At 37.3% G+C, this 22,488-nt stretch overlaps 2 protein-coding genes across 5 annotated transcripts in view; both read right to left on the bottom strand.

Moving 5' to 3' along the window:
• LOC125277337 (probable G-protein coupled receptor No9) overlaps nt 1-4,529 on the bottom strand; it is a 7,532-nt gene extending 3,003 nt beyond the window's left edge. The window contains exons 1-3 of one of the 2 annotated variants that reach the window (XM_048205735.1): nt 4,368-4,529; nt 4,037-4,133; nt 2,863-3,023 (exon numbers count right to left, since the gene is read on the bottom strand). In XM_048205735.1, coding sequence (XP_048061692.1) covers nt 2,863-3,023; nt 4,037-4,133; nt 4,368-4,385 — 276 coding nt within the window. In that variant the 5' untranslated portion in view covers nt 4,386-4,529. Of the gene's footprint in view, nt 1-2,862; nt 3,024-4,036 lie in introns of both variants that reach the window. The other variant, XM_048205734.1, reaches the window with a different exon arrangement.
• A 153-nt stretch (nt 4,530-4,682) lies between these two features.
• Nucleotides 4,683-22,488, bottom strand: part of tarbp1 (TAR (HIV-1) RNA binding protein 1) — a 33,004-nt gene continuing 15,198 nt past the window's right edge. For 2 of the 3 annotated variants that reach the window (XM_048205733.1, XM_048205731.1), the window contains exons 16-29: nt 21,500-21,691; nt 21,181-21,380; nt 21,021-21,092; nt 19,941-20,061; nt 19,655-19,765; nt 17,482-17,634; nt 16,835-16,921; nt 16,543-16,745; nt 15,636-15,717; nt 15,335-15,506; nt 10,944-11,123; nt 9,889-10,013; nt 9,324-9,460; nt 4,683-5,159 (exon numbers count right to left, since the gene is read on the bottom strand). In XM_048205733.1, coding sequence (XP_048061690.1) covers nt 4,988-5,159; nt 9,324-9,460; nt 9,889-10,013; nt 10,944-11,123; nt 15,335-15,506; nt 15,636-15,717; nt 16,543-16,745; nt 16,835-16,921; nt 17,482-17,634; nt 19,655-19,765; nt 19,941-20,061; nt 21,021-21,092; nt 21,181-21,380; nt 21,500-21,691 — 2,007 coding nt within the window. In that variant the 3' untranslated portion in view covers nt 4,683-4,987. The remainder of the gene's footprint in view (nt 5,160-9,323; nt 9,461-9,888; nt 10,014-10,943; nt 11,124-15,334; nt 15,507-15,635; nt 15,718-16,542; nt 16,746-16,834; nt 16,922-17,481; nt 17,635-19,654; nt 19,766-19,940; nt 20,062-21,020; nt 21,093-21,180; nt 21,381-21,499; nt 21,692-22,488) is intronic. The other variant, XM_048205732.1, reaches the window with a different exon arrangement.

Consider the following 22,488-nt stretch of genomic DNA (forward strand, 5'->3'; position numbering starts at 1 on the left):
AACAATATGCCATAGTGGCTTCAGGCTGCAGAGTGAGCAGACTGTCCCATTGACCAAATTGCGCTATCAAGTATGAGAAAATAGAGATGGCAAACCTCTCTCTCTCTCTCTCTCTATTTTCTCATGCCTGATAGTGGCAATTTGGTCAATGGGACAGCTATTTCACTGTCATCAGCCTCCTTTTGTGCAATCGTTTTGGCACTTATGCTACACAGCGCTCGCTCATGCAACTGACTGTTTCTATGAGCTGGCTCTGAGGATTGCTGCAGCACATATTTATCGAGGAACTATTTGCATGACTAATTACTCTATTCTTGTCAGCCAACTCGAATTGCATTGAGCTGAACAACTGTGTGAATGAGTTCACATGTAAGAGAAACTTTTCTTATAGAAAGCTATTTTAGTGCACACCTTGGTCAGCATCACTTCATGTGATCAATGCGGCACTTATGCTACCAATACTCACTTCACATGACTGACTGCATTTATCTAATCATTTATTGACTGTTTCCATGCCTTAGCTTTCAGAGTCCGAGAAGATAGCCCTAAGTCTGTGTGCGCACGCCCGGTCTATGTCGGCATCCAAGTTCCCACTTCTGCAGTTGGCGATCGCTTGCCTGATCGAATGATCTGACGGTTTCTTGTTTCAGAGATTTTTCCTGCCACTCGGGTGTCTCGGGGCCTCATGCGGGAGGATCAGTCTGTTGTATGGTTACACCATCCACCATCTATGGTGACCACCCGTTTTGGAAGAAATGCTGTCACTTGTCACAATACCCTGCTTTGCATCCAATGTGGACTTACATCACTTAAATCTTGCACTCGGAGTAAGCAAATTCAAGATGCTGACGTTGAAGTCCATCTTGTCTCATTCCAAACCGAAGATTGGTTTGTGACCATCAATCTAAGGATACGTACTTCCACATCCAAATTGTCAAGAGACACAGGAAGTTCCTCAGGCTTTTGAAACAAAGCTTTACAATACTGAGTTCTTTCATTCAGACTGTTGATGGATGTGCATCAAGGCTCCAGGGTGCCAGAAATACCTGGACGATTGGCTGATATTAGCTCAATCACAGGGTTCAGCAGTAGCTCATTGAGATTCATACTTGATCATTGAGGAGTCTGGGATTACGCGTAAACCTTCATAAGGGTGTGTTGCTGCCAAGTCAGCAAACAACTTTTCTAGTTGTGGACTTGGATTCTTGCATGATGTGGGCACGTCAGTGATGACTCTGGGATTGGGAGTGATGTATGACCAACTGGCCTTTGCCCGATGAGGGTGTTGAAGATCTATGTCACGAAGATCTACCGCACAGACCAGTGGTGTAGATCTGACCAATTGTTTGTGTATTTTGGTGGTTAAAAACAAAGGAACTGCTGTCACCAAACAGAGGATGTCTCATTATGTGACTGAGGCTATCTCTGCGACTAATGAGGTGTGTAGCATGGCTTTGCCTCTAGGTGTGCATGCTCGTTCCACCAGAGGAATGGCTTCTTCTCAGGATCTCTTCATTGGAAGATATTTGTGTTGTGGCAGGATGGTCCTCTCTGAACACCTTTATCAAGTTCTATGATCTAGATGTGAGGATGGCTTCTGGCTCCCAGGTTTTATCTGCTTGACGGACTCTTTCCTCGGTCTTCCAGCTATCCTCAGGTACGGGAAGGCATTATGGTATATCGTTCCCATAGCGGCGGCTGCACAGCGTTGAGTGAACCTATGAAAGGGAACGTCTCGGTTACGTATGTAACTTTGGTTTCCTGTATAAGGAACAAGACACTGCATTACCGGCCTTTCCCATACCTTTCGATAGTGCTTCCTTCATAGAAATCTGATGAAATCACACATAGCACACTGATATGAGCTACATGACGTATTTCTCAGGGTGGTGCTAAGCGCCACCGCACAATAAAATGGCGTGATGGTATAAGGGCTTCAGACACTTGTCACACCGAAGGTGTTCCCATAGCAATGGCTACAGGCAAGGTTACATATGTAAACGAGATGTTATCATTATAGTTACAATTATCGGGGTGAACAGGCTTCAGCTCTGAGAAAATAGTGAAGTCCACACCACAACTATAACAGAGGAACGGTATAACTGGATTCACTTTCATCAAGATTTTTACAGCTGATAAATGATAAAAACACTGACAGCCAATCAGAATCCACCGGACTTTAAAGAGCTCCAAGCATTTAAAACTGTGGCACGCACATATTATAAAAAGAATGCTATTGTCCACTGGTGTAGATGCTAATATAGTTATTGTTATTGTTTTTGTTATGAAGGCCTTAAGCCTTAAAGGTGCTCTAAGCGATCCTGGGTGGAGTAACTTCCTGTTGACATTCGAAGTGTTTGTCAAACAAAACAGAGGCTAACTAGACCCTCCCTCCTCCTCCTCCTCCCCCTCCGTGCTTCCTGAAACAGTCATGAATGCGCATTTAAAATCATTCTTGTCGGTTATTGGCTGAAGCATGTTTATTATGATTCGTGGTCCAGGCTGCACCAGTTTGTTTTTATTGCCGTTTTTGGAGCGCATGGCAACTACAGAGACCGCGTTTTTTTACAGTGTGTTCAGGGGACAGGCAGCTAGCGGATAGTGAGGAGATGTTTGCTGTATGTGATAAAAAATGTTTTGGCCTAAAAACGCGTGACATCGCTTAGAGCACCTTTAATGGACCTTACTCAACCAATGGCTTGAGTTTGGGGATGGAACTAATGGTTTTGTCGACCAATGGCAGTTGGTGGAAACTTGTTTGGAAACAGTCATTACTTTTGCGGTTTGGTGTCGCTCTGGTTCAGACATCACACACTTCACCTTTAAGTTATAAATGTTGGATGTAAAGCATTATGTACTAACATTGTAGTTGACCCATCCGTTGTTCATAATGGAAACTGCCACAAATGGCATGACGCCTATTCCCACTAGGAAATCGCTAATGGCCAGATTAATGATCAGGACGGAGGTCACAGTGTGGAAGGTTTTCGTGGCTGCCACAATCACAATGACCAGAATGTTTCCTGGCAAGAAAGAACAAAAGCACAACAGATTAAAGGCATTTTATTTGAATTTTGTGAAAGTTCTATTATAAAATAATAAAATATAATAGTGAGGGAAAAAAAGAAATGTTAATATCAAATTTTCACTTAATATTTTAGAGCTTGTGTTAATGTATTCATGGGTGTGATGTCACAAAAGCACAGATGTCTGCAATGATTTAGCAGTTTAGTTTCAATAGTTTTTTTTTTTTTTTTTTTTTTTTTAAGTGTTTTCAGTTGATGCATTTCAGTTGATGATTTGATGTATTTTATTTCTATTTTTCATGACATCACCCCTTTAAATGCTATGGCATTAAGTAACAATTTATATAACACATATTAGACCATATATGAACTAAGTTTCATGAGAATTGTGAGCATTTGAATGAACATGAACCAATGATCTATATACTATTATATAATGTAGTGGGTCATTCCTGTTATGCAATGCAGAGTTCTGTATAACTAAAAAATGCCATGGGAAAAAAAACCTCAATTTTTAATCTCTGAACAAAAGTCTTGATGTCTTTTTTTTTTTCCCTCGCAATTATTTATTTAAAGTAATTTTGAGGATGTTTAGAATTTTACTGGGTAAACAAACAAAAAAAAGATTAAGAAGGGTTTTTTGTTTTTGTTTTTTTAGAGAGGCAAAACCACATAATGCCACAAAATGCCACAAACTGTATCAAATTGATTGCTAATTCTTGCTGATGTTTCAGCTGTTGTTTTCCACCAAATCAGTCATATCCTACAGGAATTAGGGCTATAGATTTTATTAGCATTGTTTTAAATGCCAATTAAAAAAATATTCACAAGAAAACATTTTCTTTTAAAATATTCTTTTTCTACATTACAGCTAATACACAAATTATTTGATCTTATACCATAATTCCACAGATATGTATATAGTAACATCAAAAGCAAAACTTTCTCATGTTCACAACATCTGACATTCACACACATTAACAAAGCATGTTGAATAGTATAAATCTCACCCGTCACAGCGGCCAGACTCATCAGCACCATCAGAGTCTCCAGCACCAGACGCGCCCGAGGCGACAGAACCGTTGAGTTCCTCAGTGCAGTCCGCATCTGAAACTCAGACTCATCTGAATCAAACCACTCATGAGCCGAGGACTCCATTTAAAAACAATCAGTCTGTTTAAGTCTGATATCCTGACTGCATGTGCGTCACAAGCAACCTGGCCATTTATGGTGTTTTAAAAAACAAATCTTCCATAATAATATAAAAAGCTTATTTAAGAATATATTACTGTATCAAAACAATAACTCATCTACACTTAAAGCAGACAGTTTGCTTCTTACTCCTCTCTGGTTCTTCATTTGCCCCGTGAGCACCTGACAGTGCAGTTTTAGTATCTCCAGGGTCCCTTCATCAGTTTATCTACAGCGATGACAACATGGAAAATCAAACGCTTGACTTGTGAATTACACAGCAAGAGAAAACAGGCCGCTTGAATATGAGGCTCATTTGAATAGTCGATTTAAACAGATTTAGTTTCTCAAGGGTTTACAATGGCTATGGATGTAATTAATTGAGACTTTTTGCATTGCGTTTTCAATGTTAAATGCATGGGAACAAATATGATTTGTGTAAATATGAATTAAATATTAACTTAGTCATTTTGCGACAAGTTTATTTAACCTAAATTCAAAGCAATATTAAAATATTTATCTTAAAATACAAGATAAAACACAAATTCATCAAACATCACATTTAAATGTCAATACAGAGTGAAAAATAAAAACTCAAAGGGAAGGAAAAGGAACAACAGATGGTAGTGTGCCATATTTAAACATGAATGAAACGGTTTTCCATCATCCTAATCAAATTTGGGGAGTCTTGTCAAAACGGTGTAAAATGCAACATCTTCCAAATCCTGACAGATGTTTTCTGCTAAAACACAGAAGACTGCTCCGTAAATTCAGCACAGAGGGGCTGCGGGGTTTTGTCCTAAATGCTGGCGTGTATATTCCCACACCAGCAGGGCGGCGCTCACGTGCACGTTGAGGGAGCGGGTGACACCGTGCTGAGGAATCTCCACACACACATCCACCAGCTGCAGCAGGTTTGCAGGAATGCCTTCCCTTTCATTACTGTTCAGAGACAAACAGACACTTTAGAGTCATGCACCAGGCAGAATTTATAAATTAATTTACGATTGAATGCTAAGGTCTCTAATGTAATGTTCAAGACAAGATAATGAGTTTAAAATGGTAATTTTAAGCCAATAAGCAGACCCACACAGAATCAGCTCCCACAAACCTCCATGGGAAGCTCAACTGATTTCCACCCCTCGTTCACAGTTCTATACATCCCCTAGCATGTTTATTTTGTTTAATTTGACCAATAATTTTTGACTAATTTGCTTTCTCAGCAGTCTCTGTTTAAACATTTACTATGTTTAATGTCTTAAAGAAATTACATAAGTGAATTTTTGGTTCCTGTGTTTCCTTTGGATGACACATGGACATACTATGCTATTTGCTATTTATCATTATACTGGACAAAAATTAACATATGCCTCTCCGGACAAGATCAGCCATCAGTATTTTTGCTTCATCTTCCTTAAAGAGAAAGACTGTAAATTTGAATGTGTATATCTACTAAAAAGTTTCAGCATATAGATTAGCATACCTTAAAGGTGCCCTAGTATTAAAAATTGAATTGGCATAGTTAACAAGAGTTCAGTACATGGAAATGACATACAGTGAGTCTCAAACACCATTGTTTCCTCCTTCTTATATAAATCTCATTTGTTTAAAAGACCTCCGAAGAACAGGCGAATCTCAACATAACACAGACTGTTACGTAACAGTCGGGATCATTAATATGTATGCCCCCAATATTTGCATATGCTAGCCCATGTTCAAGCATTAGACAAAAGCAGGACGTCTGGATGTGCACAGCTGAATCATCAGACTAGGTAAGCAAGCAAGAACAATAGTGAAAAATGGCAGATGGAGCAATAATAACTGACATGATCCATGATATCATGATATTTTTAGTGATATTTGTAACTTGTCTTTCTAAATGTTTCGTTAGCATGTTGCTAATGTATTGTTAAATGTGGTTAAAGTTACCATCGTTTATTACTGTATTCACGGAGACAAGACTGTCGTTATTTTCATTTTTTAAACACTTGCAGTCTGTATAATTCATAAACATAACTTCATTCTTTATAAATCTCTCCAACAGTGTGTAATGTTAGCTTTAGCCACAGAGCATAGCCTCAAACTCATTCAGAATCAAATGTAAACATCCAAATAAATACCATACTTATGTGATTAGACATGTTGCATGACGAACACTTTGTGAAGACCATTTTGAGGGTTATAATAGCTGTGTGAAATTTGTTTATGCTGTTTAAGGCAAGTGCGAGCTCAGTGGGTGGGGAGCGTGAGCATTTAAAGGGGCCGCAGCCTAAATCGGCTCATATTTAATGATGCCCCAAAATAGGCAGTTAAAAAAATGAATTAAAAAAAATCTATGGGGTATTTTGAGCTGAAAATTCACAGACACATTCAGCGGACACCTTAGACTTATATTACATCTTTTAAAAAGACGTTCTACGGCACCTTTAAATAAAAATCTAAAAAAACTAAATAAAAATAAAATAAAATTACATGGTCTTTAAATACATTCTGTAAATATAGGAGTACACCAACACCAGCATATATGACCTTATAAAATAAAATAATATTTACATGGTATTTAAATGTATTCTGTAAAAATGCAGAAAATGTGAAAAACAAAGGCCTGCTGATGAGGTCAGATAAAACATGTACAGGTGCTGATTGAACTAATAAACCAAGCTTTTAAATAATAATAAGTCTGACTTAAAGCTGCTGTAGGTAACTTTTGTAAAAAAAATTTTTTTACATATTTGTTAAACCTGACATTATGTCCTGACAGTAGAATATGAGACAGATAATCTGTGAAAAAAATCAAGCTCCTCTGGCTCCTCCCAGTGGTCCTATTGCCATTTGCAGAAATACACCGCTCCCGGTAAGAAACAACCAATCAGAGCCAGGAGGAGTGTCTTAGCAGTGTCAATCAATCAAGCTCGCGTGCGCGCTGATCTCACCCCTCCCATGCACAGCGCCAGCGCATACAGACTTCAAGATTACCGGTGTGCCGCAGCTTTGCTTATGGCGGAAAAACAATCCAAACTGCCAATTCCTCGAGTGGCACCTGCTCATAAAATAAAGACGGGTAAACGGAAAAAGACAGATGACGATGATAAAAAAAGCCAAAAAGAAAGAATTAGATAGAGCCCGAAATAAAACGAGGGTAAATATCGGAGCGGCTTTTCCGAGGTGGAGGGAGCTACGTGTCCTGAACGGATTAAAAACCGATGCAGAGTCAGCCACATTTCTGCTTGACAAGTAACTATCCCTGCTTGATTTGTTTACAACTAAGATAATTTTAAAACAGGACTGACAAATTATGTATGGCATGGTTTCTTGTAGATTTCAGGGTGGTCCTTTGCATATAACATCGTTTTATTTCGCCATAAGCAAAGCTGCGGCACACCGGTAATCTTGAATTTGACGCCTGTACACTGTGCATGAGAGGAGTGTGATCAGCGCGCACGCGAGCTTGATTGATTGACACTGTTAAGACACTCCTCCTGGCTCTGATTGGTTGTTTCTTACCGGGAGCGGTGTATTTCTGCAAATGGCAATAGGACCACTGGGAGGAGCTAGAGGAGCTTGATTTTTTCACAGATTATCTGTCTCATATTCTACTGTCAGGACATAATGTCAGGTTTAACAAATATGTAAAAAATATTTTTTTACAAAAGTTACCTACGGCAGCTTTAAATTGCTGCTCAATAGCTTTGCATCAGTGAGATAATCAGGCATAATAATGCAGTGATTCACACACCTGCTGTGCAGGAAACATCAGGTGGCTTTACTGCCTCTAAGATAAGTGATGCAGCAAGACAAATCATGAACACCAAACAAACACACGTACACTCGTTCATTTTTGCAAACACACCCTAATTGTGATTAAAATACTGTATCAGTGCAGTTTCGCAACACAAACAGCATGACAGGTTGCTTATAAACATACGGACAACTTTTGGGGGTTTATTTCAAATTTTATACATTTATAAAACAGAAACCAATTTAAAGTGGAATTAAATTAAATGTCCTAGCAGTCACTGCATCAACAGCTGCTGTAAAATGTGAGATTCTATTCCTTTATTGCTCAGTTTTGACAAACACTGAAGGTGTTAGAGCACTTCTCTCAGACTGAGTGATGGTTGCTGCTTGATAATGCATAAAATAAAATTAAATACAATTAAAATTAAAATATTGAAGCTGCTACATCACTGATCTCAGACTGAATGATAGTTGATGTTTGCTAAATTGTGCATTAAATTAAATTAAATTAATTTCAATTAAATTAAATTAAAAGACTGAATGATGGTTGATGCTTCTTGTATGTGTAAATTGCGCGTTTATGTTGGGTGGTTTTGCTGATGAGCGCTCGGCATGTCAGGACATGCTTCTCTCTCTCCAGCAGCATTCAGGTGAGGAAATCTCACAGGGAGAGACACATCAATTAGCCTCATAATGTTAAACTGCACTGTCAGCGCACACTGAAACGTTTCTATTTTCACATCTATTCACAAAGACAATCCTGCTGATTATAACAAGTAATCAAAAGAGATCACCGTGTTTATGTACAATGGCCTCAAAATGTCTTTGAACAATTAAGGGTCAAGATGTATAAAACAAACATGACAGTTCTAATAACTGGATGTTTAAAATCATTCATTTTAAAAAGGTACACTATGTAACTTTTGGCCCTCTAGTGGTTAAAAAAAAAAAATGAAACCGCATGCATTTTGTGGAAGAACATTGTTTTGGTTGTGCTACGGCTCTGCGTGGAAAAAAAAAAAGAGAGAGAGAGAGAGATTATTCTACAGCTCATGAAACATTTACTACCAGACTTAAATTTTGTTAATTTGTTAAAAGATGTTTCCTTTTCATCATCTCAGTCATCAGTTAATTATTAGGGTCATTGATCCTTAAAAGTGTATAAATAACTTTGCTGTAGATATCAAAACAAAAACAAAATATCAAAATGTGGATGTCAAACATTTCTGTAGCTACTCTTCTAGAACATTTGCTAATGTGACTGAAATTCTTTTTTTTTTTTTTCAGTGTGGCTGAGGTGCTCAAACATTTTTTGAGGCCACTACACATAGACAGAGTCTGGGCGGTAAGTTGAAGGTGTTGGTTTACCCAAGTAAAAGAAGGCTTCTCTCAGGAAAAGTGTAATCTTGTAAACTCTGGCTGTTGGATGTTTGCTCTACGCCTATTACCCAGTATCCCTCTCTCTTCTTCAGCTGCAGGTAATCTGACAGCTCTGCAGGCTTTACCTGGAAAATGAAGGCAGATAACTTGAGATTTCTGAACGGCTTCATTAATCATGACAGATTCAATCAACGTAATGCTCATATTCTACATTTCGCCCCACAAACCGAGCTTCTGATGGTTGTGTAGTGTGCGTATTTAGCTGATGTAATGCATGATTATGATGAATAACATCTCTAGGCTGGTTTCAGCCCACATTCAGAGGAAATAGGAAAATATAACTATATCTTTAAAGCTGCAGTGTGTCATTTCTGCACCACTAGTATGACCAAATGGAATTGCAATTGTTTCAAAGAGTCACTATTTTTGCCATTCGGATTGGTTTTAAGCAACAGATATATTTATGCCAAAAAGGCTGAAAAATAAACTGAACAGAAATGATTGACTAAACAAAAAACAAAAAATCTGAATGTGACCAGTAATAAAAACACACCTCAAGCATTGGCAGCCACAACTCTGAAGACACACTGAGCGCCTGGAACTGTTTATCATTAATGTGTCGCAGACTGTCCAGAACCAGAGCTTTGGCCCCAAAGATCTCACACGTCCTGCACAGACCTGGAACAGACACACAAACACTTGTGGTTTAGGGATGGATGGATGGATGGATGAGCATATTAGAATGAATTTCTAAAGGCTCATGTGACACTGAAGACTGGAGTAATGATGCTGAAAATTCAGCTTTGCCATCACAAGTATAAAATACATTTTAAAATATAGTAAAATAGAAAACAGTTCATTTAAATTGCAATAATTTCACAACAATAGTATTTTTACTCCATGTTTGATAAAAATAAACAAACGCAGCCTCAGTCTTATTAAATGCAACGGAGCACATCAATATTTATTGATAGAATGTGACTGAGATTAAAATGCATGAATGAAAACCATATGCCTGTCAAATTGACAATAACCGGCTTGTGCAGAATGTTTGAATGTGATGAACGAGCCTTTTATAAGCTTGTTATTTGTTGGGTTTTTCAGAAGGGAAGATGTGTTGAATTTCTCTGTTGTAGATGCAATGATGACATTCAGAAGAAAACAAAGACTAAAAGTAATGAAAACAGTGCAACACACTGCAATATCTGTCACAACAAGACAATGAAGACCATCACAGAATGTATTTAATAAAAAAAACACTTTTATGAAAGTGGCATCTTGCACATTTTTTTATTGAAAGGAATAATAATAACAATAACAATAATGTTAAAAACTATTAGAGCAAGATTCCACTTTTCATAAAAAGTAAATTTTTAACCATTAATATTATTCCTTTCAATAAAAAAATAAAAAAAAACAGTGCAAGATGCCAGTTATTGAAAGGAACAATAATAATAACGATCCTTATGAAAAAAAAACATTTGTAAGGCATTCAATAATAGCAATTCAACATTTGTTTATTTGATTATGGTTTAGTCATTATAAACAATTTAACTGACCCCTTCTGCTATATAATATGACCATCATTAATTTGTCTATTTGTCTTACCGCCCAGATTGGTGGGCTTGTCAATGAGCGATGCGACCACCAGGAGGCTGCTGGTGAGTTTGCCCAGACGTGCTGCCCTCTGCTGGGCGATGAGCTCAGGCTCCTGCTCCTGGACACTCAGCTTCCACGGGGTGATTTTCTTCTGAACTTCTGCCCAGCGCTCTTCCTGCTCCAAATCACCTATTAGACATACAACATTTTTAAGTGTGCTTAACATTTCACACTGTAATGATTCCGCCCTTCTTCTAACAAATTGGCTGGTGCTGAACATTAGAGCTGACAAGACAGAGAAATACCACATCCCTAACATTGATTGAAACAAGGGAAATAACTAGTGCTGGCAAAATTAATTTGTTAAAGGGTTAGTTCACCCAAAAATGAAAATTCTGTCACTTATTACTTACCCTCATGCCGTTTCACACCCGTAAGACCTTTTTTAATCTTCAGAACACAAATTAAGATATTTTAATTGAAATCCGATAGCTCCGTGAGGCCTCCATAGGAAGCAATGACACTTCCTCTCTCAAGATCCATTAATGTACTAAAAACATATTTAAATCGGTTCATGTGAGTACAGTGGTTCAATATTAATATTATAAAGCGACGAGAATATTTTTGGTGCGCCAAAAAAACAAAATAACGACTTATTTAGTGATGGCCGATTTCAAAACACTGCTTCAGGAAGATTCGGAGCACAAATGAATCAGCGTATCGAATCATGATTCAAATCGCGTGTCAAACTGCCAACGGCTGAAATCACGTGACTTTGGTGCTCCGAACAGCTGATTCGATTCATCTGTGCTCCGATGCTTCCTGAAGCAGTGTTTTGAAATCGGCCATCACTATATAAGTCATTATTTTGTTTTTTTGGCGCTCCAAAAATATTCTCGTCGCTTTATAATATTAATATTGAGCCACTGTACTCACATGAACTGATTTAAATATGTTTTTAGTACCTTTATGGATCTTGACAGAGGAAGTGTCATTGCTCCCTATGGAGGCCTCACGGAGTCATCAGATTTCCACTAAAATATCTTAATTTGTGTTCCGAAGATTAACGAAGGTCTTACGGATGTGGAACGGCATGAGGGTGAGTAATAAATGACAGAATTTCCATTTTTGGGTGAACTAACCCTTTAATGCATGCAATTCATTTTTTCAGTTTAACGCCTTAAATATATTTAACGCAATCAATGCAGCGTCTGTTTTTCCCGTCATCCTTTAGCTAATGTTACATTAAATGATTACGCTCTTATTCATGCAAATGCTTTTAAACCATTCAAGCGCGATACGACAAAAAGAGAACGCAGTGCGGTACTGGTGCTCAGCTGTGAATCTCCTGTCTGTGTGACAGACACGGCTCGTGCGCTCAGAAAGCTTCTTCAGACAGCGCCCGGCCGCATTGAGATCTCTTTCATGCTTGAACGGACAAAAACACACAAAAGTATGTCAAAATTTTGCCATTTTGTCAACTATCCTAGTAAGCACAGTCTTACATATGTTAAAAAAAAGTCTTAAATGAACATAAAGAGTAGTGAGATAATAGGATGCAGATCCGCGTCATGTGCGGCAGGTCTTAAAGTGACAGCAGCCTAATAAAATTTGCTACAGTCTGCCATTAATGTTAATCAAAGAACAAAAGAAAAAGAAAATCACTCACTGTTCTTAACTGAATAACTTTTGTAGCTTAAATAAAATAAAATAATAATACAAATTAATGTATATTTTAATCCAAATTATGCAGTGAAGACTGTGAAGTGTTTGATAACTGCTTTGATTCTGGATATTTCCAACCTGTTAGATTGAATATTTAAAATATATGTTGTTGTTTCTACGTTAATTTAGATTTAATGTGAAATTTTTACAATATAAAAATGATTTAAAAACTTTAAATGTTAGGTGCGATTAATTGCGATTAATTACAGAAAAATGTGTGATTAATTAGTTAATTTTATTTAACTGATTGACAGCACCAAAAATTAGGGATGTGGCCCGATACCAAGCTCATGTACTTGTACCCATATTCATAAAAATACCTCGATACCAAAGGCCGATACCTCACGTGACATAACTGACAAATTTCCCATGCACAGAGACACCGACTGCAGCAGCAGAATCAGTGTCAACACACACAATGAGAACTGCATAAAAAAAAAAAAAAAAAAAATTGCACGATCTTAGTTCTCTCAGACAGCGCGCAATCAGTTCTCCTTGCGCCTGAATGATCAAATGCACAAATAGTTGTCAAAATGTCCATCGTGCGGAGTATCTCACGTAAATACAGTTGGTTATGGCTTAAGTGGACATAAACAGGTGGGTGAAAATAGGATATGTGTCAGTATATTACATCCATGGATTCAGTCTTAAAATGACAGTAGCCCAATTAAATATTTGTCAGTCATTAAGGTTAGTAAAACAACAAAAGATGTTGTATGTATGTATGTATGTATGTATGTGTGTATATATATATATATATATATATATATATATATATATATATATATATATATATGAAATGGTATTGTAATTATGAGCAAAAGCAGCTGTGAAAATAAATCTGCATTGTTTATCCTTTTGATCTTTCATTCAAAAAATTCACAAAAATCTAACCTTTCATTGAAGGAAAACAATTGAAAGTGGGGGAAAACTCACATTATGAAATAATTGTTTTTCTCCAATACACATTGGCCACAATTATTGGCACCTCTAGAAATTCTTATGAGTAAAATATCTCTGAAGTATATTCCTATTCATATTTACATTTTTTTAGCACACCAGGGTGATCATGAACATGAAATTGTCCAGCCATGACTTCCTGTTCCACAGGAGAATAAACATGAGGAAACACAAAGGCCAAATTTTCTTAATCATTCATCACAATTAGTAAAACCAAAGAATATAGTTCTGATGTGTAGCAAATGATTGTCGAGCTTCACAAAATAGAAAGTGGCTGTAAGAAAATACCTAAAACATTGAAAATCCCCATTTCCACCATCAGGGCAATAATTGAGAAGTTCCAATCAACTAAACATGTTACAAATCTGCCTGGAAGAGGATGTGTGTCTAAATCGTCCTAATGTGAAGTGAGGAGGAAAGTTTGAGTGGACAAAGACTCTCCAAGGATCACAGCTGGAGAATTGCAAAGATTAGTTGAGTCTTGAGTCTCAGAAAGCCTAAAAAATGATCAAACAGCACCTACATCACCACAAGATGTTCGGGAGGGTTTCAAGAAAAATCCTCTGCTCTTATCCAGAAACAAACTCCAGCATATTCAGTTGTCAGACAACACTGGAACTTCAAACAGGACCGGCTTCTACAGTCAGATGAAACTAAAACAAGAGCTTCTTGGCAGCAAACCCACCAGATGGATTTGGTGCACACATGGATAAAAAGTACCCCATGCCCACGGTTAAATATGCTGCTGGATCTTTAATGTTGTGGGCCTATTTTTCTGCTGGAGGTCCTGGACATCTTGTTCAGATACATGGTATCATGGATTCTATCAAATACCAACAGATAAAAAAATCAAAACCTGACCGCTTCTGCTAGAAATCCAATAATGGGCAGTGCTTGGATCGTCCATCAGGACAATGATCCAAAACAAACATCAAAACCAACACAAAAATGGGTCACTGAGCACAAAATGGCCATCTCAGCCTAAAGAAAATGAGTGCAATGAACTGAAGAGAAGAAGCACCAACATGGAGCTGGGAATCTGAAGGATCTGGAGAGATTCTGCATGAAGGAATGGTCTCTGATCTCTTGTCAGCTGTTCTCCAAACTCATCAGGCATTATAGGTGAAGACTCAGAGCTGTTATCTTGGCAAAAGGAGGTTGCCACGTGTTTTGGAGAAAAACATTTATTTCATAATGTAAGTTTCCCCCCACTTTCAATTATTTTCCTTAAATGAAAGGTTATAATTTTGTGAATTTTTTGAATGAAAGATCATAAACAGGATAAACAATGCAGATTTATTTTCACAGCTGCTTTTGCTCATAATTACTAAGAGTGCCAATAATTGTGGAGGGCACTGTGTGTGTGTGTATATATATATATATATATATATATAAATAAAGACAGAAGAAGCTGTCCTACATTCATTAGTCTCACTGTGTTGTTCTTGGAAAACTGCCACATCACACAAAAAAAAAAAAAAAAAAAAAAAAAAAAAAAAAAAAATATATATATATATATATATATATATATATATATATATATATATATATATATTAATAAATGAGTATCAGAAAAAAAATATTGGTACACGTACTCAAAAAAAAAAATGGTATAAATGCATCCCTACTTAAAGTAACTAAAGATTCTCAGATTCTCATGGTTTTCATAAGTGTGGTGTGGTTCCTGCTCTCTGCTGCCCTCATGTGGTGATTACCTTTGTCCTGCTGGATCCAGTCACCAGGCTGGAGTTCACCAAGATCACTCGCATGGTTCTTCAATGGCAGGGCGGTGCATATTGGGAAGACAACAAAACTCTCAAATTTCCACAGTGGAAGCCACTCATCTTCTGCCAACTCTGAGAGGCTGGGAAAGGTCTGGAATATTGTCTGGGGAAGCAGAGAATGTGATGCTGCTAGATTATGACAGCGCAGAACAAATCAGATTATACACAGAAAAAAGGTGTGCGTGTGCGTGTGCGTGTGTGTGTGTGTGTGTAAGACAGAGAGAGATCTCACCTCAACACTGTAATCCCTGATGGGGTGGAAAGCACTGAAGAAGAAATGTTCCTGGATTCTAGACCAATTTTTCATTGCATTTCTGTTGGGGGGGGGGAACAAGTTTTAAAAGTTCCTGATATCTCCAGGTTTCTTATGAGAATCTATGAGAAAAACCAGTCCTACAATACCAGTCCCAAAATGTGTTGCTATAATTCTGGATTGCAGTTATATTAAACCCTGTAAAGCAGGTATACTCATACTCAAGGAGGAAAAAACATCAGTTTTATTCAAAGGCCCAAACTATGCAAAAATATGCAATTTAGAGCAGCTGCTGATATTTATATGGCCATAAAGTAAGATAAAAATTCTGATTGATTTTAATGTAAATCAGTGAGAGCTGTATAACAGTATAGCAGCATACTACTTGCATAAAATGCTTTTAAATATCAGTTGTCACTCTATATCTCCCAATAATATGTCTTATAAATAATATGTTTTCATTGTGGGGGGAAAACATACGATTCATATACATCGATGACTGATAAATATACGTTCCTCAAAAGCCTGATGTATCATATTTGATACATTTTAACATGATCATAATGCATGGTAATCAAGTAAGCCTAATTGAAAAGAGTTCATCTTGAAATATTAAAGTTCTTACAAAAACCAATAAAGATTTCACAGCAAAAAGACACACGTACCACGACTGACATTTTTACAGTTATACTAAAAGGCCTTTTACTTGCTTAAAAAGTATAAACTATCAATGAGACATCAGATGGCATCAGAATGTATAAGATTAAAGCACATCAGGTTTTTCAGCAAAGTTCTGATCATGTTGATAATTTAGAGGCCTTAGAAATTCATGAATCAAATATGATACAGCAAGCTTTATAGGGTTAATGAGTGAATCTTTTCTCACCCGGTGTTCTGCATGGCTTCAGCCTGTTGTAAACAAGCTTGGACAACTGTGGTCAGCCCGCCCAGGTTTTCCTCCGTGTGGACACGGGCGTCCTCCAGCTCCCACACCCTCTTAAGGGCGAGCAGGGCATACAGACGGACGCTGAAGTTATGACTGAAACACCACTGCAGGCTCACCTCCACCGCTCTACGCCACTGCACCTCCTGAGAGAAACACCAGAAATAAATGCAGAAAATGTTGATTTCTTCCTGTTTGCAGAGGAAGAAATCAGATTCAAATGATGAAACTGTACCTTATCTTGCAGTTTGGGGAGGAGGACATTCATGTGCACGAGGACAGAGAGAAAGGTGCAAATGCTTGTTTTTGTCTTCTCATGATCCTGCAAAACAGAATTGCATGATTTACAAGAAAATCAACATATCTACATAACTCAAGCTGCTATGTGCAATGGACTCTTTTCACAGACATCACAGCATCGTAAATCCTGCAGTTATAAAGTATTTTATATTTTCAATTTTTTATGTACATTTATAACAATATACTTCGTATTATATTACTTTTGCTTCAAATTACAAAAAACAAGTAAATGCTGCTGTGAGGGTGTTTCTAATACAGCAGCTATGGGAGTGACGGTTTCTCTCTTCTGACTGCCATTATCAATCTCTATTTTTTCCCTCTTTTTGAAATTCATGAAAACATTATCGTACAGTTTATTTGAGCAAATGGGATATTTAAATGTAGTTTATAGTAGGTTACCCAACTATGACGACTTCCGCTTCTAAGAAACCCAGAAATTTGAAAAGGATCAATATTTCAGATGTTAAAATATTTCCTCCTTTCTGTTTAATCTAGTTATTTTTCTTACTGCAGAGCTTGTAATGAGAAACATTCAGGCCTGGTTTTAGATTGAGGTTTATGTGTTGAAGAGTTCAGACTCACCAGGCTGAAACAGTTCCACAGGTTCTGGATGTGAGACGGGTTCTGATGGAGAATCAGGATCAGGGCCCATTCGATCAGGTACTTGACGGATGCTTGGTTACTGCAGAACCCGGCCTCACACACGTGACTCAACACACAGTCCGACACAAACTCCTGTGACATAACAGAGTACACTGTTGAAGTGACTATATTAGTCTTACCTGCTAGAAAAATTAAACTAATTTTCATATGGATATTTTATTTTTTATATATAAAATCTAATTTAACTTCGACTTAAAGGGATAGTTCACCCAAAAATGAAAATTTGATGTTTATCTGCTTACCCCCAGGGCATCCAAGATGTAGGTTACTTTGTTTCTTCAGTAGAACACAAATGCTGATTTTTAACTCCAACCGTTGCTGTCTGTCAGTCGTATAATGTGGGTCAATGGTAACACAATTTATAAGAGTCAATAAACATGCACAGACAAATCCAAATGAAACCCTGCAGCTTGTGACGACACATTGATGTCCTAAGACACGAAACGATCGGTTTGTGCGAGAAAACGATCAGTATTTATATCATTTTTTACCTCTAATACACCACTATGTCCAACTGCATTCAGCACTCGTTTAGTGAGGTCTGATCGCGCTCTGACAACGGCAGTGATGTCTAGCTCTCATTGAAGTATATGCGCGAGACATCACTGCCGTTGTCAGAGCGCGATCAGAGCTCACTAAGCGAATGCTGAACGCGGTTGGACATAGTGGTGTTTTAGAGGTAAAAAAATGATATAAATACTGATCGTTTTCTCGCACAAACCGATCGTTTCGTGTCTTAGGACATCAATGTGTCGTCACAAGCCGCAGGGTTTCATTTGGATTTGTCTGTGCATGTTTATTGACTTATAAATTGTGTTACCATTGACCCACATTATAAGACTGACAGACGGCAACGGTTGGAGTTAAAAATCAGCATTTGTGTTCTACTGAAGAAACAAAGTCACCTACATCTTGGATGCCCTGGGGGTAAGCAGATAAACATCAAATTTTTGGGTGAACTATCCCTTTAAGTGAAAGTTACATTGCGCCTTTAGATGGCAGCAAAGACTGTCTTTATGAATGAGTCAGTAGTAAAGACTTTTATTTTGAAAAGGGCTGAAACAAGGTTGCAAACAAGGATGTTGTTTCTACTTAAAACAATACCTTATAAGACAACTTACAAATGCATTAACCTGCGCTGTCATAGGAAATCCCCTTAACTGTTAAAAGGACAAAGACAAAGATATTGCTTTCCTCAGCAGACATTCAAACTGATTTTGTGATTATGAATATAAGTTTGACCTGAAGAATATCAGCTAGATGCAGGTAATGCATTCGATTAGTTGATCTCTCTCTCATAATACTCTACATAACACAATAAGCTTCAATGAAGCTTCATAATTGAATTAAAAATGGAGAAATATAAAACTACTCATTTAGAAATGTTGATTTTAAATATATAAAAATATATTTTTTATATATTTTTTTATATATTTTTTTTAAATATATATATATATATATATATATATATCTTTGCAAAATATGAATACATATACAAATATTTAAGTATTTTGAAAGCATATCGACTCGATGACTCTATGTTATTTGCAGTGCTTCATGGAAGTGGGAGGAGCTAAAGAGCTCTTTTGGCACTTTTTGACTCTGATTGGTGGAATTTTCTGCACAGCATCATGGGTAATGTAGTTTTTCACCACGAATTTCATTGTTAAACAATTATTTTTTTAAAATAAGTTGAAATAATGTGGGCTGACTGCTTTAACAGAAGCAAATAGGAGGGGGGGCAGGTACTGCAGGGGGCGCGGTAGATCAGCAGAAAAAAAAAAAAAAAAACAGCCGTCGCAACAGCGTTCAAGTGCGTGAATAGCAGTTGCCGTATAACAGAAGTTCCTTGCCATAAAAAGCACAAGCTGCTATTGTGAACCCACCGCTTCGCGTCAGATTTAATCGAGTAATGTTTGGTCGAAATTGCTTAATGTTACTATCTCTTTGTGAGGGTGTTATCAAACTGTCTTCATTAAAAAGCATAACATAAAAGAAAAATTGTGATCTGACAATAGAAGAATTGGTATCGGCCAAAATTCTTGAAATCAAAGTGGATAATTATGCATGTGTGTGTGTGTAGAGATCTAACCGGTCTGAGTTTATGCAGTAGCAGCAGCAGCGTCTGCCACACGCGGTTCTTCACTCTGTGCTGGATGGAGTTGCTATAGTAACGTACTTTGGATTTTGAGATCTCGGCATCCTGAGGGAAGGATAAGAGAAACAGGAGGGAACTTTAATCATGAACACATGCAATAGCCATGAGAAGGGGGCATTCAAAACAAAATGAAACACACAGTTGTTTTCAGGAAGTGCTTTCTTTAAAAATTGAACACCCAATTTCCAGTAAGAGCTGTTGTTAAGAATTGAACACAAACCTTCCTCAGTAGTCGTTGCACAAGCTCTTCCATCAGACGCTGGTGAAGATGATTAGATGGATTCAAGCGGCAGAGAAAAGCCAAAGCACACACTCGAGGATACTGATCGTCTCTGTTATCACTGGAAATGAGATTCAGAATAATAATGTAAATCAGCATCAAAGTATTTGACATACTATGAGGAAAAGTACAACGAATATATTTAGATTCAAGTAGTTTTGTACCACATAGTCTATTTGTAAAAGTCATGCTTAGTTAAAGGATTAGTCCACTTTTAAATACACTTTTCCTGATAAATTTACTCACCCCCATGTCATCCAAGATGTTCATGTCTTCCTTTCGTCAGTCGAAAAGAAATGAAGGTTTTTGAGGAAAACATTCCAGGATTATTCTCCTTACAGTGGATTTCAATGGCTACCAACAGGTTGAAGGTCAAAATTACAGTTTACAGTTACAGTTACGTACTTTCCGCTTCCGCATTCTTCACAACGCTTATGCTGAATGTTCTACGCCTTCCCTATTCAAGTTACGGAAAAAAACGAAACTGGCGCCGCATTCGTTCCGTAAGTAGAATAGGGAAGGCGTAGAACATTCAGCGTAAGCGTTATGAAGAATGCGGAAGCGGAAAGTACGTTCAATGCGATATTTTGTTTATAAAGCATAAGCGGTTGTATTTTTTTCGAAAATGACCGATCGATTCGCTAGATAAGACCCTTATTACTCATCTGGTATCGTTTAAAGCCCTTGAAGCTGCACTGAAACTGTAATTTTGACTTTCAACCTGTTGGTAGCCATTGAAATCCACTGTAAGGAGAATAATCCTGGAATGTTTTTCTCAAAAACCTTCATTTCTTTTCAACTGACGAAAGAAAGACATGAACATCTTGGATGACATGGGGGTGAGTAAATTTATCAGGAAAAGTGTATTTAAAAGTGGACTAATCCTTTAAACTTGTGAACATAATTGAGCTTAATTACCATTTTTTTCTTCACTATTATGGAGTACTTTAATGAAACCTTATTCATTAGTGAATTACCCCTCTTTTAGACACATTACAAACAGTTAGTGTTGTGGTTTACCTGCTGACAGCTGTGTTTGCTGCACAAGTATCACCAAGCTGCTCAACATAGCTTTGAACCTCCTGAACAAGCCTGAAAGCAAGAGAATAAAGGAAAATACATGAATATATAATAATAAAAAAGATCGTCATAAAAAAGATATCATAATGTACATGTTGACCTTTGGTCTCTTCTGAACACCGGGCCGTACACACACGCTTCAGTCAGGATGTTGAGGTGTAGGAGAGCCGTACTGAACACAGCGTCTGACTGAACACCCTCTGCTGCCCCAGATGGAAGCCACGTCTCACAACAATGCTGGATCAGAACATTAAACACCCCTGATCGGACCTGAGCCAACTCCATGAGCTCACTCACAATCTGTCAAAAAAAGACCTTTTATTTATCTACACTGACTTTATACATTTTTGATCACAAATACCTTAAAATATGTTGTGGATGTAACGAGAGATGACAGTGTTTGTAAATCTTTCCCTGACCTGTTGTATGCAGGCCGTGATTCTGGGGTTCTGTTCCTCCGTGAGCTGCAAAAGCCCCTGGTTAAAAGCTAAGCGCACGAATCCCTGCAGTGTGGACCAGAAGTCATGAGGGTTTGTGCTCAGAGCCTGAACCACCTTCCATGAGGCACATATGGCCTCAACGCAAAGAGATTCTTCACACAGCACCACCTGCTGGAGAAAATAGACCCATGAATAGACCCAGTTTAAAGGCACATCACACAAAACAATATAACAATAAAGTAAAAAAAGTAAATAAAAAATAAAGTAATAAAAGTAAATATATATATATATATATATATATATATATATATATATATATATATATATATATATATTATTTTATTTATTTTTTTTATTTTTTTTACACACAAACAGAAAATCATTTTTTACAATTTCAAACATAAAATATATAATCTATTTTTTAACAAAAGGAAATCATAATTTTAAAATGTCAAAAATAAATTACCAACAGTAAATCATACTTTTACAATGGAAAATTCCCTGATGTTTTTATAATGTTACTGACACTTGTTCGGCACAAGAAACCTTAACTAAGATTATTGGTTGACTTTAAGGAAGACAATACCTAGAAAACAGCAAAATATGCACTTGTTGCCAATTAAATCTGAAATGATAATTGTAACATATTCTAAAGTACACAGAGGAATGCATATGTATATGTGTATGTGTGGGTTCGTCTGTTTTGTGTTTTAGATTCCACTGGACGAACAGCTTGTCATTCATCATCCTGGAAGATGACACCCCGGAGCACACTGCCAATCACTTTTCACCACATCTGTTTAAAATACCCATATCTCCTTCGTCCAGGCAGCTTTTTGCTCGATTTGTTATTTGACTGTTACCATCTTGTACACTCCTTGTTAGTGTGAATCTGTGTTTTTGTGATCACATGCTGCTGCTATATTGTTTGTTATTTACAGTATGTGTGTCCTATACTTGCCCGATAC

Source organism: Megalobrama amblycephala, linkage group LG10, assembly GCF_018812025.1.
Source record: "Megalobrama amblycephala isolate DHTTF-2021 linkage group LG10, ASM1881202v1, whole genome shotgun sequence".
NCBI classification, from domain to species: domain Eukaryota; kingdom Metazoa; phylum Chordata; class Actinopteri; order Cypriniformes; family Xenocyprididae; genus Megalobrama; species Megalobrama amblycephala.